General features: G+C 38.9%; 1 protein-coding gene across 2 annotated transcripts; it reads right to left on the bottom strand.

The window, feature by feature from the left end:
* Positions 1-708: 708 nt before the first annotated feature.
* Positions 709-19,170, bottom strand: LOC136281303 (serine/threonine-protein phosphatase 6 regulatory ankyrin repeat subunit B-like). Of its 2 annotated transcripts, none has more exons than XM_066167725.1 (9): positions 18,933-19,170; positions 11,408-12,740; positions 10,381-10,446; positions 9,403-9,471; positions 9,109-9,183; positions 7,758-7,829; positions 7,192-7,307; positions 6,072-6,150; positions 709-4,805 (listed from the first exon to the last, which is right to left on the bottom strand). In XM_066167725.1, exons 2-9 carry the CDS (start codon positions 12,726-12,728, stop codon positions 1,690-1,692), a joined length of 4,914 nt encoding a protein of 1,637 aa, XP_066023822.1. In that variant the 5' UTR covers positions 12,729-12,740; positions 18,933-19,170; the 3' UTR covers positions 709-1,689. The 2 variants fall into 2 exon arrangements, with proteins under 2 accessions (XP_066023822.1, XP_066023823.1); XM_066167726.1 differs by having other exon boundaries at positions 9,418-9,471.
* Between the last annotated feature and the right edge of the window lie 251 nt (positions 19,171-19,421).

Raw genomic sequence — 19,421 nt, 5'->3', positions numbered from 1 at the left:
TTGCTCAAAAAATCTGATAACCCATAAGGAATCGAACCTCAGATCTTTGAATTTCGCGCTCCAATGCTTTACCACTGAGCCACAGAGACTACGGTGAGCGAGGTCTATTACGAAGTTCATATGATACGCGTCCTGCATACTACTAGGATCAGCAATGTGGATAGCGTCATGTTTATAAATAGAATAAGAGAGAATGCAAGTTTTGAGCTAAGTAAAGAATAGAGAAAGATGTTTTTTCGTCTTGTCATGAGCACAAGACAAGGAAAATAAACCCATTCTATTCGCAAAGGCAATACGTTGTTTCCGCCCCCGTTTTCTTTACGCCAAAACTGTATGCATAATTAACTACGGGGCTGTGCTGAAATATCGCCAGCTTGTGTTTTGTCCAGTGGTATAAGGCCACTCGAAATGGTTTTTGTTATTTTGAAACACAGTTTCCTCCATAGTTCAACACCAACTTATTATAATTTCTACTTAAAACTACAGCATGTTTCCGCGTAAATCAGGGAAAAAACTTATATGTTATATCAAGGAAACATCATCTGGCTCGTGAGCTGACAATTTCTCGTCCCCTTTTTGAGAAAAATGTATTGGAATCGTTAGGAGAATTTCAAAGTTAATCACTCGAAGTAAGAGGCTAGGGTTATCTAGGAAACAAGACGGTTGTTTAGCACAGTGACATACGTTTCATGTTCTTCGAGGCTTTTATTGACAATACACTGGTTAAAGTCATAAACTGGTACTTAAAACTAAAATAGTGCAATTTTCTATCGAACTATCCGACATTTGGTGTTTGAAAATAAACAGAGACGAGCTCATGGTAACAGAGCTCTGTCGATCATACAGAAACGATTTTTGTTGTAATTAAAAAAAAAAAAAAAGACGCAGTTTTTTTAATCCAGTTTCTTTTTCTTCTTCTCGTAGTTTCTTTCCTTCCTTTTTTTTTTAACCAGGTCTTCTAATTGGCAGGGGCTTTCCATATTTGAATAAGGTTCATATCTTATAACAGTTTGAATGTGTTTAGTTTCTTCTAGAAATTGAACGGCTATGACTTGTATGTATAAATTTATAATTACCGTCTTATTTGTTGGTTTGTTTGTTGGTTTTTTTCTTCAATTAGACTGGTTGTTTAGCTTTCCTTAGAGGTCAAAACAATCTGTCTACTATGCATTGTTGCTGATGCACTCCTCATTACAACAAGGGCAAATTTAATTTACGTAAACAGAATAAGAATGGTATTTTTTTGAAAACACTAAGGTAGTGTCTCATTTTGTAAAATATTGGTCTTCAATTAAAACCTGAAATTTTCGATATTTTAAATAACAGGACCCAATTGAATTTAATACAAAATCTTGAATTTGCATCTCAGTTGAGCATTACTTTTCAAAATGAAATCTATTTACAGTCACAGCTACAAATTTTACTTAAAACTATACAACTATTATTTTATGTGTCCTTAATTAGTTGAGATAAGACTTGTCTCATAAATGGTGGCGTAATCAACGTGGGTCTTTCTGCCTTCGAAGTTTAGAAGTCGCACTGATGCGTATAAAATATGGCCATCATGAATGAGATTTACATCTGTCCTATTGAAAAGAATAGTAAAAAATTCCTTCGATTGTCAAAAAATATGTAGCAACAGAAAAACAACAGCACCCTTGACAATAGAGTCATTTACTTTGGCTGTTATCAGGCCGTAAGATGTGAGGAATTCCCTCCTGTGATAAATTCCAGGGTTGCAATTGCCCACTTCTCAAGAAACCATTTTAGCGCTTGTAAGTTTTCGACCAAATAAGCCAACATAGGTGGCGCGACACCCTCGGTGGACCCTGGCTTAATGTCAGGCACGTGAGTATGGATGAGAGAAATGACTTCAGGGTCACCACCCTCTGCGGCTAAATGTAAAGAATTCTTTCCTCTGTTGTCTTCACAGGCTGCATTTGCCCCCTTCTCAAGAAACCATTTCACTGCACGTAGTTTGCCAGTCACAGCAGCCAACATTAGTGGCGTGAGACCCTCGGCAGACCTTGAGTCTATGTTCGGCACGTGAGTATGGATGAGAGAAATGACCTCAGGGTCACCACCCTGTGCGGCTAAATGTAAAGAATTCCATCCTCTGTTGTCTTCACAGGTTGCATTTGCCCCCTTCTCAAGAAACCATTTCACTGCACGTGGTTTGCCAAACACAGCAGCCAACATTAACGGCGTGAGACCCTCAGCAGACCTTGAGTCTATGTTCAGCACGTGGGTATGGATGAGAGAAATGACTTCAGGTTCACCACCCTCTGCGGCTAAATGTAAAGAATTCCATCCTCTGTTGTCTTCACAGGTAGCATTTGCCCCCTTCTCAAGAAACCATTTCACTGCACGTGGTTTGCCAGTCACAGCAGCCAACATTAAAGGCGTGTGACCCTCGGCGGACCTTGAGTCTATGTTCAGCACGTGGGTATGGATGAGAGAAATGACGTCAGGGTCACCACCCTGTGCGGTAAGATGTAAGGAATTCCCTCCTGTGATACATTCAAGGGTTGCAATTGCCCACTTCTCAAGAAACCATTTTAGTGCTAGTAAGTTTTCGACCAAATAAGCCAACATAGGTGGTGCGACACCCTCGGTGGACCCTGGCTTAATGTCGGGCACGTGAGTATGGATGAGAGAAATGACTTCAGGGTCACCACCCTGTGCGGCTAAATGTAAAGAATTCCATCCTCTGTTGTCTTCACAGGTAGCATTTGCCCCCTTCTCAAGAAACCATTTCACTGCACGTGGTTTGCCAGTCACAGCAGCCAACATTAACGGCGTGAGACCCTCAGCAGACCTTGAGTCTATGTTCGGCACGTGGGTATAGATGAGAGAAATGACGTCAGGGTCACCACCCTGTGCGGCTAAATGTAAAGAATTCCTTCCTCTGTTGCCTTCACAGGTTGCATTTGCCCCCTTCTCAAGTAACCATTTCACTGCACATGGTTTGCCAGTCACAGCAGCCAACATTAACGGCGTGAGACCCTCGGCGGACCTTGAGTCTATGTTCAGCACGTGGGTATGGATGAGAGAAATGACTTCAGGTTCACCACCCTCTGCGGCTAAATGTAAAGAATTCCATCCTCTGTTGTCTTCACAGGTAGCATTTGCCCCCTTCTCAAGAAACCATTTCACTGCACGTAGTTTGCCAGTCACAGCAGCCAACATTAACGGCGTGAGACCCTCAGCAGACCTTGAGTCTATGTTCGGCACGTGGGTATAGATGAGAGAAATGACGTCAGGGTCACCACCCTGTGCGGCTAAATGTAAAGAATTCCTTCCTCTGTTGCCTTCACAGGTTGCATTTGCCCCCTTCTCAAGTAACCATTTCACTGCACGTGGTTTGCCAGTCACAGCAGCCAACATTAACGGCGTGAGACCCTCGGCGGACCTTGAGTCTATGTTCAGCACGTGGGTATGGATGAGAGAAATGACTTCAGGTTCACCACCCTCTGCGGCTAAATGTAAAGAATTCCATCCTCTGTTGTCTTCACAGGTAGCATTTGCCCCCTTCTCAAGAAACCATTTCACTGCACGTGGTTTGCCAGTCACAGCAGCCAACATTAACGGCGTGAGACCCTCAGCAGACCTTGAGTCTATGTTCGGCACGTGGGTATAGATGAGAGAAATGACGTCAGGGTCACCACCTTGTGCGGCTAAATGTAAAGAATTCCTTCCTCTGTTGCCTTCACAGGTTGCATTTGCCCCCTTCTCAAGTAACCATTTCACTGCACGTGGTTTGCCATTCACAGCAGCCAACATTAACGGCGTGAGACCCTCGGCGGACCTTGAGTCTATGTTCAGCACGTGGGTATGGATGAGAGAAATGACTTCAGGTTCACCACCCTCTGCGGCTAAATGTAAAGAATTCCATCCTCTGTTGTCTTCACAGGTAGCATTTGCCCCCTTCTCAAGAAACCATTTCACTGCACGTGGTTTGCCAGTCACAGCAGCCAACATTAACGGCGTGAGACCCTCAGCAGACCTTGAGTCTATGTTCAGCACGTGGGTATAGATGAGAGAAATGACTTCAGGGTCACCACCTTGTGCGGCTAAATGTAAAGAATTCCTTCCTCTGTTGCCTTCACAGGTTGCATTTGCCCCCTTCTCAAGTAACCATTTCACTGCACGTGGTTTGCCAGTCACAGCAGCCAACATTAACGGCGTGAGACCCTCGGCGGACCTTGAGTCTATGTTCAGCACGTGGGTATGGATGAGAGAAATGACTTCAGGTTCACCCCCCTCTGCGGCTAAATGTAAAGAATTCCATCCTCTGTTGTCTTCACAGGTAGCATTTGCCCCCTTCTCAAGAAACCATTTCACTGCACGTAGTTTGCCAGTCACAGCAGCCAACATTAACGGCGTGAGACCCTCAGCAGACCTTGAGTCTATGTTCGGCACGTGGGTATAGATGAGAGAAATGACGTCAGGGTCACCACCCTGTGCGGCTAAATGTAAAGAATTCCTTCCTCTGTTGTCTTCACAGGTAGCATTTGCCCCCTTCTCAAGAAACCATTTCACTGCACGTGGTTTGCCATTCACAGCAGCCAACATTAACGGCGTGAGACCCTCAGCAGACCTTAAGTCTATGTTCGGCATGTGGGTATAGATGAGAGAAATGACTTCAGGGTCACCACCCTGTGCAGCACAAAGTAAAGAGTTCCATCCCATGTTGCTTTCACTGGTAGCGGCTGCTCCCTTCTCAAGAAACCATTTCACTGCACGTGGTTTGCCAGTCAGAGCAGCCAACATTAGTGGCGTGAGACCCTCGGCGGACCTTGAGTCTATGTTCGGCACGTGGGTATAATAATAATTATATAATTATTATTATATAAATATAATAATAATTCAAAAACGATGTAGAGACAACATTTATTATGGAACTAGTAAGTTTTAGTTTAGGTGAAACATTAGGTGAGAAGAAAATTTGTTGATCCGTACAGATCATTTAATGTATTCACGAGTCGAACGACCCATATAGATCGTCTAATGTATGAACGAGTCGTGAGGCTGGGCTGTTGACGCGTATGATACGAGCGGATCACGCGCTTAGTGCACAAACAACAAGGGATAACTCGTCCTACTAAAAAGCACTCCACGAAGTGCTCGAACAATGAGAGTGTTTGTTGTTCAAAAGGCAGCGCACAAAGTGCACGACACACCACCATGCCAGCAGACAAAACCCAAGAATCCCTAATGAGATTCACGAATGGACAACACGACCAGAGAAGACATTAGACGATTCATGCGGGTCACACGATTCGTGAATATATCATACGATCCCTACGGATCGTACAAAATGACAAATTCCACCATGGCCTAAAAGACACTCAAATGGTGCAAAAAGTCTCCTTAATAACATGCATGGATCGACAGCACGACCATTCGACTCGTGAATGCAAAAGGCGACTCACACGTTAGGAGCGTACCATTCGTGATTACATTACAGATCATTACACGATCCGTACGAATCGTGCGGCTTGACAAGTCACTTTTAAGACTCGTTACGATTCTTGGTATTGGACAACCCTCACCAAACTTAGGAGTAACAACAAAGAAAGGAAAAGTAAAATAATGAATTTCTAAAGGTTTCTTGAATTCTTTCACTCCCAAACTGCTTTACCTACATTTCGGTCCTATAGACAAATTCTTGCCGATGTTGGGAATTTCTCGGTTTCTGCTTACTAACAGAGTCTTATTGATGATGGACTGCCCGTTCCCTCAAACTTGATTAGTAATCAAATAATCAAGTCAAACATGAATAAGGAGAAAAGTAAAATGCCAATAATTTCAACACCTCCTATTGAATGAGAGGCTCTGAATGAAGATGATAAGAGAAATTACATGTTTATCAACTTTGAGTTTTCGAGGGATTGAAGTAGAAAAGTAGGAATTAGAGTAGAAAAGTCTGATAACACTGAATGGTCCCAGTCCCTCCCCTTCAGAGATTCTCTGTACTTTGAACAACCATTCTCCTCCCCCCACCTACTTTCCGCCCTTGAAATTTTGGTTGAATTGAAAACTAAATAACTGATAAGCACAAGGTATACCTTTTACAGTGACTGTAACCGTTCTTGTAACAGTTTCTTTGTGCTTGTTCTGTTGAATCATGTACAGCTGTTGCTGAATCTGAATAATATGAAAAAAAAATTAATGCAGTCATTAAATGAACCAACCACATGCAAGGCTCAAATGTTAAATATGTTTAAAGACTAATCAGATCTAAATAAAGAAAAGCATATTTTGCCTTCAGTTTCAGCTTCAGTGAGGTGTGGGACTAGTGCTGTGTGGGAAAAGGGGAGACAAAATTTTATATGCTCAAACATTTTAATATTTGATCCAAATGCAAATTAACTGACCCATAAGCCATAAATACATGTAAATAGCTATTTCTGATCTATATTGCTTTAAGGTCTATCTATACACACTCGTGCAATCTGTTTTTGGAGTGTTGGGATAATAAAGGTATTGTTTCCATACATTTCCCTATAATTTGTAAGTAAGGCAGAAACAGTTACACAAATTCTATATGAATTAAATTTAAGCTTCATGTATAATATATTCTTGTTTTCATATTGTCATTTGTTTACCTCTAAGTTGATTTTTTAATTACCTATCAGGTATTAAACAGTGATAAAGTTGTAAAATCAAAACAAAACACAGTCTAGACAGCTGTGTGGAGCTTTGCCTACACAAAGTTAAGAGAAAAAAGAAGTAATTACCTCTCTATAGATTAATAGCATAAGCTACAGACTGAGATATGAATGCACATAGCTTACTCTTACACTCCACTACTTTTTTTCTTTTCATATGTGTAAATCTTTACCACATTAATTGGCCATTTCTTTACAAGGTAAATATGTTATATTATGTGTTCTCTGGGACACTTTGCAGCCCTAACAGGTGTGCAATGCATATCTATTTTGGCAAAGTTTCAATTGGTGCATCTTTCCTTCATTGCTTGTGTGTACCAAAATATGTTTCTCATACCAGCTTTTTCTTCTGTTACCCTGCCATTGCTTGGAAAATTTTAAAGCAATTTGATGGTTAAAAATCTGAGATGAATGTCGTAAGTCCCCCCATGAACATGTTCTATCTTCAATAACCTTCTTTACCAGTGATTAATCAGATTAGATCTTAGCCTGCAATGCTACATGTACATTCACTCACCTGGTGCAGACTTTCATTGATCATTTCTTTTTGTTTTCTAACTTCTAAGCAGCTGTGATTGCCATTGAAGGAAGATATCAGTAAAGCTGATATAATTAACAGCAAAAGTAACGCCCCTAGACACGAATGAAAGAAAGGGCAAATTAAGATTGTTTGTGACAAGCTGGTTTCCATCAGTCCCAAAAATATTACATGATAATATGAGGATATTACATGACTGTATGGAGATACAAAATTTTTTCCAACACAAAAAGTTAAAATTTGTGTCTGCAAGTGGTCATGTAATATTCTATTTATTACATAAACCCTAGTGAACTACTAAAGATGCCTCTGTCAAATTGGCTGCATTGAAAGGTGCAATTTTTATGTTACCATAGCAACAGTGATATTTCCATGTGTGAAGATATCATGTTTTTGCACAAAAGCTCACTTGGTATTTCATCGGTGTTCATATCCCCATAGCAAATGTTTTTTTCCTTCAATAACTTTATTTTTCAGTAATGAACTACGTACCAGTAAGCCTATAGGGCATAACCAGCAATACTATTACATGTACATTCACTCACCTGCTATGGCAAACCTTATTCTTTTAATTCTTTCTGTTATTCCAGCTTCTACGCTTCTGTGCTGAACAATGCCTGCAGAAAATTAAGAGAAACATCAGATAAGCTGATGAAATAGCCAGCAAAGTTCAGGTCCCCAGACACAAACCAAAATAAAAAAACAAAAAAAAACAAAAAAAAACAGCATTCACTCTAATGCACTCTTGGAGTTTACAGTTTGGTTTTGTGATAACGCTTTGACCCCTAAGAGTGACTTTCACCTATGACCCCTAGGAGTGATTTCCACCTAATCTCTCCTTACAGTATCAAACACTGGATCCTGGAATAAAAAGAACAATTGCCTATGATGTAAACTATGTGACAGTGTATTTATTGACATTATTTAGACAGGGCTTTTGGATTATCATCCTAGACTAGAATGTCTATTTGTAACCATTTGTGGATGTCACAGCAAAGGCAGCTCATACCCCTCAGACTTCCCCTTATGCAGTAATTTAAGACCCTAAGAGTTGGTCTGGTCCAGGGCTTGAACCCTCGACCTCCTACACAGCAGTCTAGCACTCCACAATGTGAGCTAAAACCAGGCAGAACTCTTGACTGTTGTAAAAACTGTACTTGTTAATCAGTATACCTTAGAACTAGATAAAGAAAAATATGGAGAATACACATATACTTTGCTAATTAGGCTGTTGTGGATCAAATGTGAGGGGAAGGTTGGTGGGAATATCTTATTAATTTTTCTCATGATCATGTTATGTATATGAATTGTCCTCTTATGCTGTATGTTAAACTTAAGGGCTTGGTAGATCTCTTGCAGTTTTTGTGGCTTGTATTGGAGAATTGTTATCATGAATTTGACTTTTTCAAAAACTTCTTGAAAAGAACATGAACCTCCCAAATCAAAGTTGACCAAATTTAAGTTGCAGGAGAATCAAAACTTGACCCAGCAATACTTTAAGTATTACCAAGTGGTAGTAAAAAATCTGTGTATAACTAAAAGTTCCATTAAGCGATCATCATTAACATTAAAAGTTTTCTTCTATAACCATTTTAAAATTTGCTTTTAACTAGTATTCCAAGGCATCTCTTCATCATTCATTTAGAAATGTCTATGATACAGTGGCATAAAGTTTTGAGAAATTGCAAGCATATAAATGACTCTCGTATCAATTAAGCTTTTACCTTAGTCACTCAGTGGATACTTGGAGAATATAAATGTAAAATGATGCATGTAACTGTAAGCTGCTGAACCTAATAAGATGTTCTGTTTTATCTCAAGTATACATGTGGCTTATTTTTCAGTAAAGAAACAAATTAGGGCCTAACCTGCAATATTACATGTACCTTCACGCACCTGGTGCAGGCTCTGTTTGTTTGTTGCTCTCTGTTTTTCCAACCTCTAAGCTGCTGTACATGTGTGGAACATTGTCTATGGACAGTGGAGAGAAACATCAGGTAAGCTCATATCATAGTCAGCAAACATCATACCCCCAGATATAAACAAAAGGGAGTGAAAATTAAGATTGTTTCTGAGGAGCTGGACTTCATTATTGTCCCAAAATGAGAATGTTCATTGTTCATAACCTTCATTAATGAACCAAATTTGGGCATATAATTAGCTTGCAATGTTACATGTAAATTCATTCACCTGGTGCAGACTCACTTTGTTCACTTCTTGTTGTTCTTCCAACTTGTGAGCAACTGTGTGGAACATTGTCTGTAGACAATGAAGAGGAATGTCAGATAAGCTGATGTTCTATAACTTACAATGCTTGATAGCCAGCATATATCAGCCCCCAACCATACTAAATAAAAGAAAGAGCAAATAAATATGTGCATCAAACTTCATTTCAGTGTACTCTTAGTGTTACCGGTAGCTCAGTTTTGTTTTTAACCCTTCCATCCTTAAGAAAGACTTACTTTAGATTTACTTTTTCATAACAGTATCACCCCTGATGAGTCACACATCAAGGTCATGAGAATAAGGGAAATGACCACCAACTAAGAAGCGCTTGATTGTCAAACAGATTCTCCTTGTCAGCACCTTAAGAAATGTATAGAGAACAGTATGAAGAGTATGCATACTGATGCAAGGCTGCTAAGGTTAAAATGCCAATGGAAGCTTAGTGGGAAATATTATTATGTGACCATGACCATGACCTTCCTTACAACTTTTTTAGTCTATCCCATGCACCATCCCAATACTTTTCTCATTAATAATAAACTACTATCATTTATCTCATGATGTGACTACTTATGATGTGAATCATGACATTTTGACTGGATACTGTTAGTCTTCGTCAGGCGATAAGGCTGCCTGGTTTCAGGTCCTCCTATAAAGCAGGATGCTCTGCTGTGTGCTCTCATTACTGATCATAGCAGTATGCAGGACCTCTTTCTCAGGTGAAAGCAGTTATTATGACCTATGGAAGATCTGAGTCTCCTTCATCCCATGCTAAAGACAAGCATTTCACAACTTGTTACATTGATGTGTATGTTGCAAAATATTTAATAGGAATATTAATTGTTACCAATAATATGAGTTTTTAGACCTGCAGCAGTATCCTTCACACAAAATATTCAAAATATTACTTATTGTTCAAGGATTTTAAAAATTATTAATTACCAGTTACTGTCAGAACCTTCTTCCTTTGCCTTTGTTCTTTTTCATTTGAATGGCATGGAGCTTTTTCTGGATATAAAGAAAATTTATATTATAGTTACCTTATAATAAATATATATTAAACTTTAGGATAAGTTATCCTTGAAAAAGCAATTCTTAACCCTTTAACTCCCAAGATCTTGATGTTAATTCTCCCCTCTAGCTGCTGCACATTTCCTTGTAAACTAGTCGTACGAAGTTGGTGTTAGATCAAGATAATGACCTCTACCTGATTAGTTTGAGTGTTCTCATAACCTGTTTGCTGGATAATGTGAGGATATTGTTAAGAGAAGTTTCATGTTAATCATATCTAGGAGTCAAAGGGTTTAATGTCTTGAGTTATCTCTCTCTTGATTTATTTTGTCAAAAATAATGGCAAAGGCATTTATTAGTAGCAACCTACAGTCACTAAAAAAAACAACAAGTATTGATGACAGTTCCTGACCCTTTCATATACTTCTGCACTTTGCTTCCAACATAGAAGAATTAATCCTTCTTGATAAAGTGAAGTTAGTAGCTATAATTCTAAAACAGTGAATATTAAATTTGTAAGAAAGCAATTCCTGAAGTAATGAACACTAGAACACTACTTAAGTAGAATTGAAAATAAGAAACAATATTCTTTATCAAGATACAATGAAATTTATTTAAAAATGACATACCATAAAAACTCATGTATAAGCCACAGACCCAACTTTCAAGCATGAATTTGGAAAAAAAAACTTCAAAAAAGCACTAATGAAAAAAAAGTTGGTGGTTTGTTGGCAGATGTTCACAATAAACTTGACAAAATCTAATGATGTGTATTTGCAGCAACATTAATAAGTTAATCAACTCTGAAAATACCTTTTAAAAGCTTTTCTTTAATCAATTTCCCTATTCCCTGTGACTGACATTACAGTTGTCTTCACACTTGTGATTTTTTGGCCCAAAACTTGAGCAAAAAGGTGTGGTTTATACACAAGTGGTAATAATATTAATTAAAGCAAACCTGTGACAACAGTCTCCTTATGAGTGTGACTGGAAGCTAACTGCAGAATCATCTCTTCAAATCTTTCACTTTCTTCCCTCCAGTTGTACTTTTTCCCATAATTCTGTCTCAAACGTACGGCAGAGGCATGTCTGTCATCTGTTGTTTGTTCTGATAGCTCTTGGATTCTGTTTGCCCATTCCTCAGGTGAAGCTGAGGAGATGACCACAGCCATCCCACCATCCACAGTCTGAAGGGCTTTGGCTATCCCACATTCCCTGGAGACCAGCACAGGCACAGCTGCTGATATGGCCTCCAAGGCAACCAGCCCAAAGCCCTCTGTGCGGGAGGGCATCACAACCACATCTGCTTGATGAAACATCCTTTTCATCTTATCATGACTGCAGAAGCCACGAATGGTTAACTGGTCGCGTGATATGTTCGTTTCCTCCAGGAACCATTTTTCTATGTTCCGATGTTGTGATGGTGCACCATCTTGTGGTGCACCAACAAAAATGAGCTTGAATTTTCTTTGTAATGAAGCCACAGCCTTTCCGATTATATCATATCCTTTCACTTTAAAATCCTCAAAGCTTCCACGTCCGAGCATAAAGATACTAAATTCTTCCTCCAATGATTCATATTTCTCTGATTGCCTTGCTGTTGGATTGACAAACTTTTCGACAATCCCTGGAGTAATGACTTCTACTTTGATATCTGGCAGACTTTTTTGATATTTTCTTTGTAGTAGGGAGCCTACTGCGACAACTAAATCCGACGCTTCGCACAACTCCAGTTCTTGTCTGTTCTTTTCTTCATTATCTGCAATTGCATCAGCTGTAACACTGCTTTCCAGTTTGTATTTCCCAAGATCCTCGCAAAACACATGCACAAAGTGTATCCACTTACAACCTGTTACTTGTTGTATGGAATAAGCCGCATCACCAAACTTTCTACCGTGGTCAACGACGATGTCAGGATTGGGAAGCTCTGATGGTGGAAATCGAATCCATTCAAGCGGATCACTACATCCAGGACGGCGCTGTGCTCTGATTAAATGGATTCCATTCCTGCTCGCATCTTGTCGTTCTTCTTCTGTACTTTGGCAAACATAGCAGTGAACCCTGATTCTGTATTTCGAATACTTCGCCAGATTCACAGCAAGTTCCCTGTTAAACGTTGATAATCCACCTTTCGAGGAGCCCCACTCGCTACAGATAAACATAACATCAATACACTGATCCACGGTAACTTTACAAGATGCTCCGCTCTTGAGGTCTTCACTCTTCTTTTCGTCTTCCACAGGGTTCGCATCTAGTGCATTCAAAGATCCTCTTTCCATCTCAAAGCTTTCCTGAGTACGTTAAGAGAAGTGATCAATATTCTTAGGATTAAATAGAAATTTCTGTTACCAAGAGCAGCAGATGGGCATTTTGTTGCGCATGTTCTATAAATTTTAGTTTGATGCGAGGAACCGCTGGTATGCGCCTGTGTCGGTTTCTCACTCGAGAATCGCGTGAGAAAAGAGTCAGGAAAACACGGCGGAAAACAACAATGGATCGAGTATTTGAGAAAAACTTTTCTTGTCATTTTTCCCTCTGTAACTTAGATGGAAGCGACAAAGTCTTAAAATTGTTTTGTGGTGTGTGGAAGGAAGTCATTTTCAAAAAGCAAAAGATTGTACAAACGACTCCGAGTCATATCTTGTAATTGTTTGGGCGATCGATGTAGATGATGTTACAGTCGAACCTCGATTATCCGGACTCGGTGGGACTAGGGTAAATAGTCCGGATAATCGAAAATATGATTATTAATGAGACAATATAAACAAAAGAAATAAAGATAACACATTTTTAATTCTAAAAGTTTGCTTCAACAGATCGCTCTCGCTTCGTAGACATGTCGTTTTGAGTTATGATCGTCTCGTGTGTTTACATAACCCACGCTCAGCTTAGCAACAAAACAATACTGAACAAATCAAAATTCAGCTGAACGCATTAGAATACTTCTTGTCTCTTTTTGTCTCCGAGCGCTCGATCTTTCGATAGCGGAGCGTGTAATGCGCTGTTTTAAACGCAATTTTCCTGACTTTTATCATAATTTCTGAATTTTTTTACCTCCTAAAGTTTTTAACATCTAAGGTCATTAATATTCATGAAAAAAACGGGACCAGAGAAAAAGTCCGGATAATCGAAAAGTCCGGTTAATCGAGGTTCGACTGTATTTGTGAAGGATGCAAGAGACCTGTCGAAGAGCACTTATTACTTGGATGGTATACTTTTATCGTGCCATCGCCATCTCAAGTTATCGTTGATCATTTGAAGTACTCAATTTCCTGTGAGCGTTTTTTAGCGCTCCAACTGTACCGCTATTGCAATGTACTTTAATTTTAGCGAAAAATTAAAGTTTACAGAAGTTTATGTTTTGTTTCATAAGCTTTTTTTTTTTTTACATGAATCACAGCCGGCGGGGCCGGTTATCAAAACGAAAAAAGGTCAATGTCGAGTAAAAAAAGGTAAGACAACGTTAGTACAAGAGATACAGTCACCTTAGCTCAAAGAGCTTGTTAGAAATGGAAGAATAATTGTGGATTTTAGCGGAGTAAGGAAAAGTCTTTTTAATCATTAGTATTGGAAATATCATCAGATATGATCAGTGATGTGGGGAAATTGTGAATTACAACACGTACTAGTTTGGGCTTTCAGTTTTAATATGGATCAGGAAATAAATCAATAATTTCCCAATAAAAATCATATTTATTTATCATTCCAACTGCACAACAAAATCATACACATTCTTTCCAACCTCATTCTCCAACCTATTAAATTCCAAGAGTTATGTGAAAATTCAATGGTCTGAAAAGACTCTTATTACATGCCAAACAACAAAGAAACAGAAGGGGTGATATTTAACAGTGAGGATAAAAACAAAACATTTCCAAAAGCTTTTTTTTTTTTTTCCTGGGAACAGGACTAAATGAGGTCACATTAAACTAATGTAGAGAGGTTTGTTGATCTCTTTATGAAAATGGATGATTTACATCTATCATATTTTTAAGAGAAATGAGACCAGTCAAAAGGGGACTTTGACATTGCATATTCTGCAGTAATGGACATTGGCTTCAATGCCTATCTGGGGAAATTTATAGTTTTCTAGCCAGGGGTTTGGCTGTGCCAATTTTAAGGCAGACATGACTTGCTTTATGAGAACATTTCAGCAGCAGACATGATTCTGTGCCTGGTACTGCATGGAGATCATTGGTGCCTTGTTGCTATAGACTTGAAGGAAAGGAGGATGGTCTACTTGGATTCTCTGTTCAATGGTGTTGGTGCACAAACTGCATTCACAAGGTTTGCTTATTTTCTAGAGTGTGCGTTTGTCAGCCAAAGCAAAGTTTTGGACTGGAAAGAGTGGCAGTATTACATTATTCCATCTACTGAAATTGAACAGCAAACCAATTCAGTTGACTGTGGTGTCTTTGTTGTCAAATGGGCACAGCACATTGCAGAGGGGCGGCCACTAGACTTTTCCCAAACTCAAATTGATGACTTTCGGTATTCACTGATCTTAGATATTGCCAATGGTGATGGCTCTCCATCCAACTTAGCCACAGAGCCTGGACAAGTAAGTGATGACCAAGCACGCCCTTTTCTGGCATCTTCTGGTCTCGCTAATGATTGTGGAAAGGCCAACAATTCATCTTGTACAAATCTGAAAGGAAAAGTACAAAAGCAGCCCTATCAAGCAGATTCAGATTCTGACTTTGAATCTCCAAAGAAAAGACAGAAAACAGATCCTTGTAGAGAGTCACCTCTGGTCAGTGGTAATGACCACACATATGCCAAGGATGCTAAGCAGCCTGACATTCATACAAGAGGGGAGCAGATTCCAGAGTGTGCACAAAAAATATTTCCACCTGGTTATCAATATAAATGCCATGAATTTAGAGAAATGCCCATGGATAACTTTACAGGTGCACCTAAAGATAATTTTTATGTGAAATTGTCTGTTAGTCACATTACAACTAAAGAAGATGTTGACCACTGGCTGCAGCAATTTACAGCTTCTTCAAACATAAAATATAATACACAAGGTGGATACAAACAAAAAGGGGTTAAAGTTATTTATGCACAGTGGTATATTTGCCAATGCAAACGCAAAAAATTGACAAAAAAGCAAGTCACTGAAAAAGAGGCTGCACTAAAAAGAAAACAAAAAAGGCATGGGACACACAAGGACAACAGTGGCATGGAAGGCTGTGACTTGCACTTGTTATCAAAAGCACGGGAGAAGAAGACTGATTGCAACAGCAAAATGTCCATCAGGATCAACAGAAACAAGAAAATGCCCTATCAGTGTGAAATAGACCTTTGGTGGAACCACAATCACAGTGTGCACTGCTTTCATTTAACTTCCTTTTGCCCTATTTTGCCAGCAACAAGAGACAAATTCTGTACTTACTTTGAGGAGGGCATGAGTGCCTCAGAGGCATTTCGTTATCATGAGACTCAATTGATGAAGGATCCAGTAACTCTTATGCTATTGGCTGACCGCAAAATGAGTCCTTCTCTACCTGATGTAAACAATTTGTATGGGAAATGGTTGATTGAAAAGAAGGGGCCGTCCAATGGATCAGCAATATTCGATCAACTTGAGAAAATTGTTGAGGACTACAACAGGAAAAATGCTAACATAGGAGGGAAGTGTTTCTTGCAAAGGGTTCAGGGTAATGATGCTGACCAAAAGCATTTGATATTATCTATATGCGACCCTCTCATGTCACGTGTACACACAACTAAGCAGGCTGGAGAGATGGCATTTATGGATTCCTCAGGGAGTCTTGATCGATATAACAATCCAGTTTACTTTATGTGTACTCATCATCCCTATGGAGCACTACCTCTTGCAGTCTGGGTAACTTCAAGTCAATCCCAATCATGCCTGGAAAGCTGCCTAGAACAATTGAAAGACCTTGTGTTTGCCAAGACACCCCAGGAATTTGAAGAAATCAAGGACCTTTTTGTATCAGACACTATTTTACAGAAATATTCTCTGTATCAAGGGTATTTGAACAAAGCTATTGATAGAAGGAAGGAATGGGCACTTTGTTACAGAACAGATCTCAGAACAAGAGGCAACAATACAGACAACTACACAAAATCAATGATCTTTGTTTTCAAATGTGTAGTTCTCAGAAGAATGAGAGCTTACAACCTTATTGAGCTATTCCGGTTTATCACTGAAGACCTAGAAATGTACTTCCAACAAAAGCCTCTCTCCTTGGCTTTTGGTAAACCACAAAATTTACACCTTGCAGCCCGTTGCTTTGGAAGAACTGCAAGCTCTGTTAGTCAAAGCACCATAACCATAGATGAAAAGAATCCATGCAAATTCCATGTGCCAAGCAGAGATGACAACAGTACCATCACATACATTGTTGATTGCACATCAGGAACCTGTACATGTCAGCAGGGAGTCAGTGGTAATGCATGCCCTCACCAAGCAGCTGTGGCTTTAAAATTAAGAATCAACAACATAAACTTTATTCCCCAAACTGCAAAGGAGATATTCAACCTTGCTATCCTTGCTATTGGAGACAAGAAGAATTTCAGTGTTAGACAGTTTGTAAGCCTGCACCAAAAGGAAATTGAAAGTAAGCCTCCTTTCTATGGAGACCAAGAAAAGGATGAAGAACAACAAACATTACTACCCATGCCTGACTCTCCAGAAACTGAGACCATGGAAACCAATGATGGCATTATTGATGCTGGTACAGATGCTACTCTGCCAAATGATGAACTATCACTTGACCAAATCATTAAGCTTCACCAACAAGTTTCCCAAGATATTGAGTACAAGCTCAGAACAAGTGACACCAACTTTCGCCTCTGCTACTATAAATACCTGACTTTGTATAGGAAAATCATTTCAAAGTGTAGGGGCCAGGCACCAGTTGCTTCACTTGCTTCTGCTTATGCACAGTTTGGAAAGGAGAGGGGTGGAAATTATTTACCAGTCTTACATAACAGCTCCAGAATTAAAGTGCAGCCAACAGCTATTTCCAGAAGGAAATCTGGAATTAAATCTGCAAGCGCACAACCAAGTGGTCGTCGCCCCAAATTATCAGACAGTCAGAGAGAAGCCAACATGAAAGTTCGTAAAAAATTCAACAATCAGAAAAGAAGAAGGAATCTTTCAAACAATGTTAGAAAGAATTTACCAAATGCTGGGCCTAAAAGATAGAGCAATCATTGGAATGAGTTCTGAATCCATTTTTATAGAGCTATAAAAATGGAAAGAACTTAGCAATTCCCCATTGGACACAACCATTTTTCCTACCAGCTGTCTAAAATTATTGAAGCAATAACAGTAGCTGCTTTCATCTGAACTGATTTTTATCTAATCAATGCCAGCACATGAATACTCAGAGAAGTTGGAGTAGTTTCATCGCAAATTTTTCAAAATTTTTTGCAGCAAAGGATGGGAAAAATTAATTATTATAAATAATTATTATCATTATTATCATTATTATCATTATTATCATTATTATCATTGTTATCATTATTATTATTATGTTTCAAACTTTACCACTCCCCTTTCCCAAAGCAGCTACATGAATACAATACAGGGCCTTTTAAAAAGTCCTCAATGTTTAATGCCTCGAGGCTTGCTGGTTTGGCAGTCAGTGGAAAGGTAATGAAAGAAATACATTCAGTTGGATTTATATGATTATAATTAACATTCAAATATTGATTCTAACTCCACACTGACTCAAGATATAAAAAACAAGACATTGATTGCATTATATATGGTGGCTTGATGCAAATGAGCCAAGAGAGCTTTTTTTGGTGGGTACATGATCATAAAAAAGCCCCATATTCTGTAGTTGTAAGTCATAGAGTGAAATTCAGTACTTTAACTATATTCAGTAGACCTCAATGCAGTTTTCAACACCACCTTAATGTCAAATAATTTTTGTGACAATTCTGTTATCATAAAAATATCACTAATACTGCAAATTTAAGCAACAGTTGTACACGTTATAGGAAAATGATTCTTCTGTAAAAAAGTTTTCTTCTAGCAGACTTAAATTTTCTGAAAAAAATAACATACAATGTATGGAAAAAACTATCACAAACAACAGGGCAGATTCAAGGAAAGGTACAGCCATAGCCACTATGAAGCAAACATCCCCACCACTCCCAAAATGCATTATCAGTTGCCTCAGATGTCCAGGATGTCCAGGCTGTCCAGGGAACAATTTAAACATTAAATAAGTTTTGCGTATTCAGATTAATTACTGCTAGGTGCATTATTTTGTGACAACGTACTTTAACAAGTTATATATTTTATATCACAAAAGCAAATAATTTCTGGTGTTATCGCTAATTGGGATATCAGATCAAGAAAGTATAAGGTTATCAATAAAGAGTTTAATTTTGGCTGAAGGTTTTTCGAGTTATTAATTTGACAATTCACTGTACGTTGTAAAATTACAAAGCAAAACACTAAATTTAGGTTGAAAAACACTAAAATACTTACTTACCTTCGGTCTCAAAACGTTTTTCACTTTACTGCTGTGAAAATTTGAGTTTGTGTTTACTACACGCCGATGTTTCTTGTATACTCCAATGTGACGACATAAGCTAGTGGCAAAAAAGGTCACGCAAGTAAGCAAAGGCCTGGGGACAAATTCAGTAGGCTTGGCTACTGAGTTGAGCCTGGTTTCTAAGCTCCTTCAGAAAGTGATCCCAAAAAAAATTTTTGCCTGCTGCCAAGAGCAACTTCACTAAGGTATCCTACCCAGACCTCACACGGTAGGATCTTAGTACGAGATTATTCTTGACCCCATCCTTATGTAACCGTCCTCGATGGTCGCTCAAACCCCCGTCTCTCTAAAACCAACAATAAAACAAAGAAGTTGGGCAATTTAAAGTTCTACAGGGGCAGGAGCCCGTTACTTATGATGGGCTCCTGACAAGGGTGATTGTTCGAAATTTGAATTTAAAAAAAATGACGGACATATATAGCTTGC

This window comes from Pocillopora verrucosa, chromosome 5 (assembly GCF_036669915.1).
Source record: "Pocillopora verrucosa isolate sample1 chromosome 5, ASM3666991v2, whole genome shotgun sequence".
NCBI classification, from domain to species: domain Eukaryota; kingdom Metazoa; phylum Cnidaria; class Anthozoa; order Scleractinia; family Pocilloporidae; genus Pocillopora; species Pocillopora verrucosa.
Note: the sequence above shows the minus strand (reverse complement) of the source record. Positions and strands in the feature narration are given on the sequence as shown.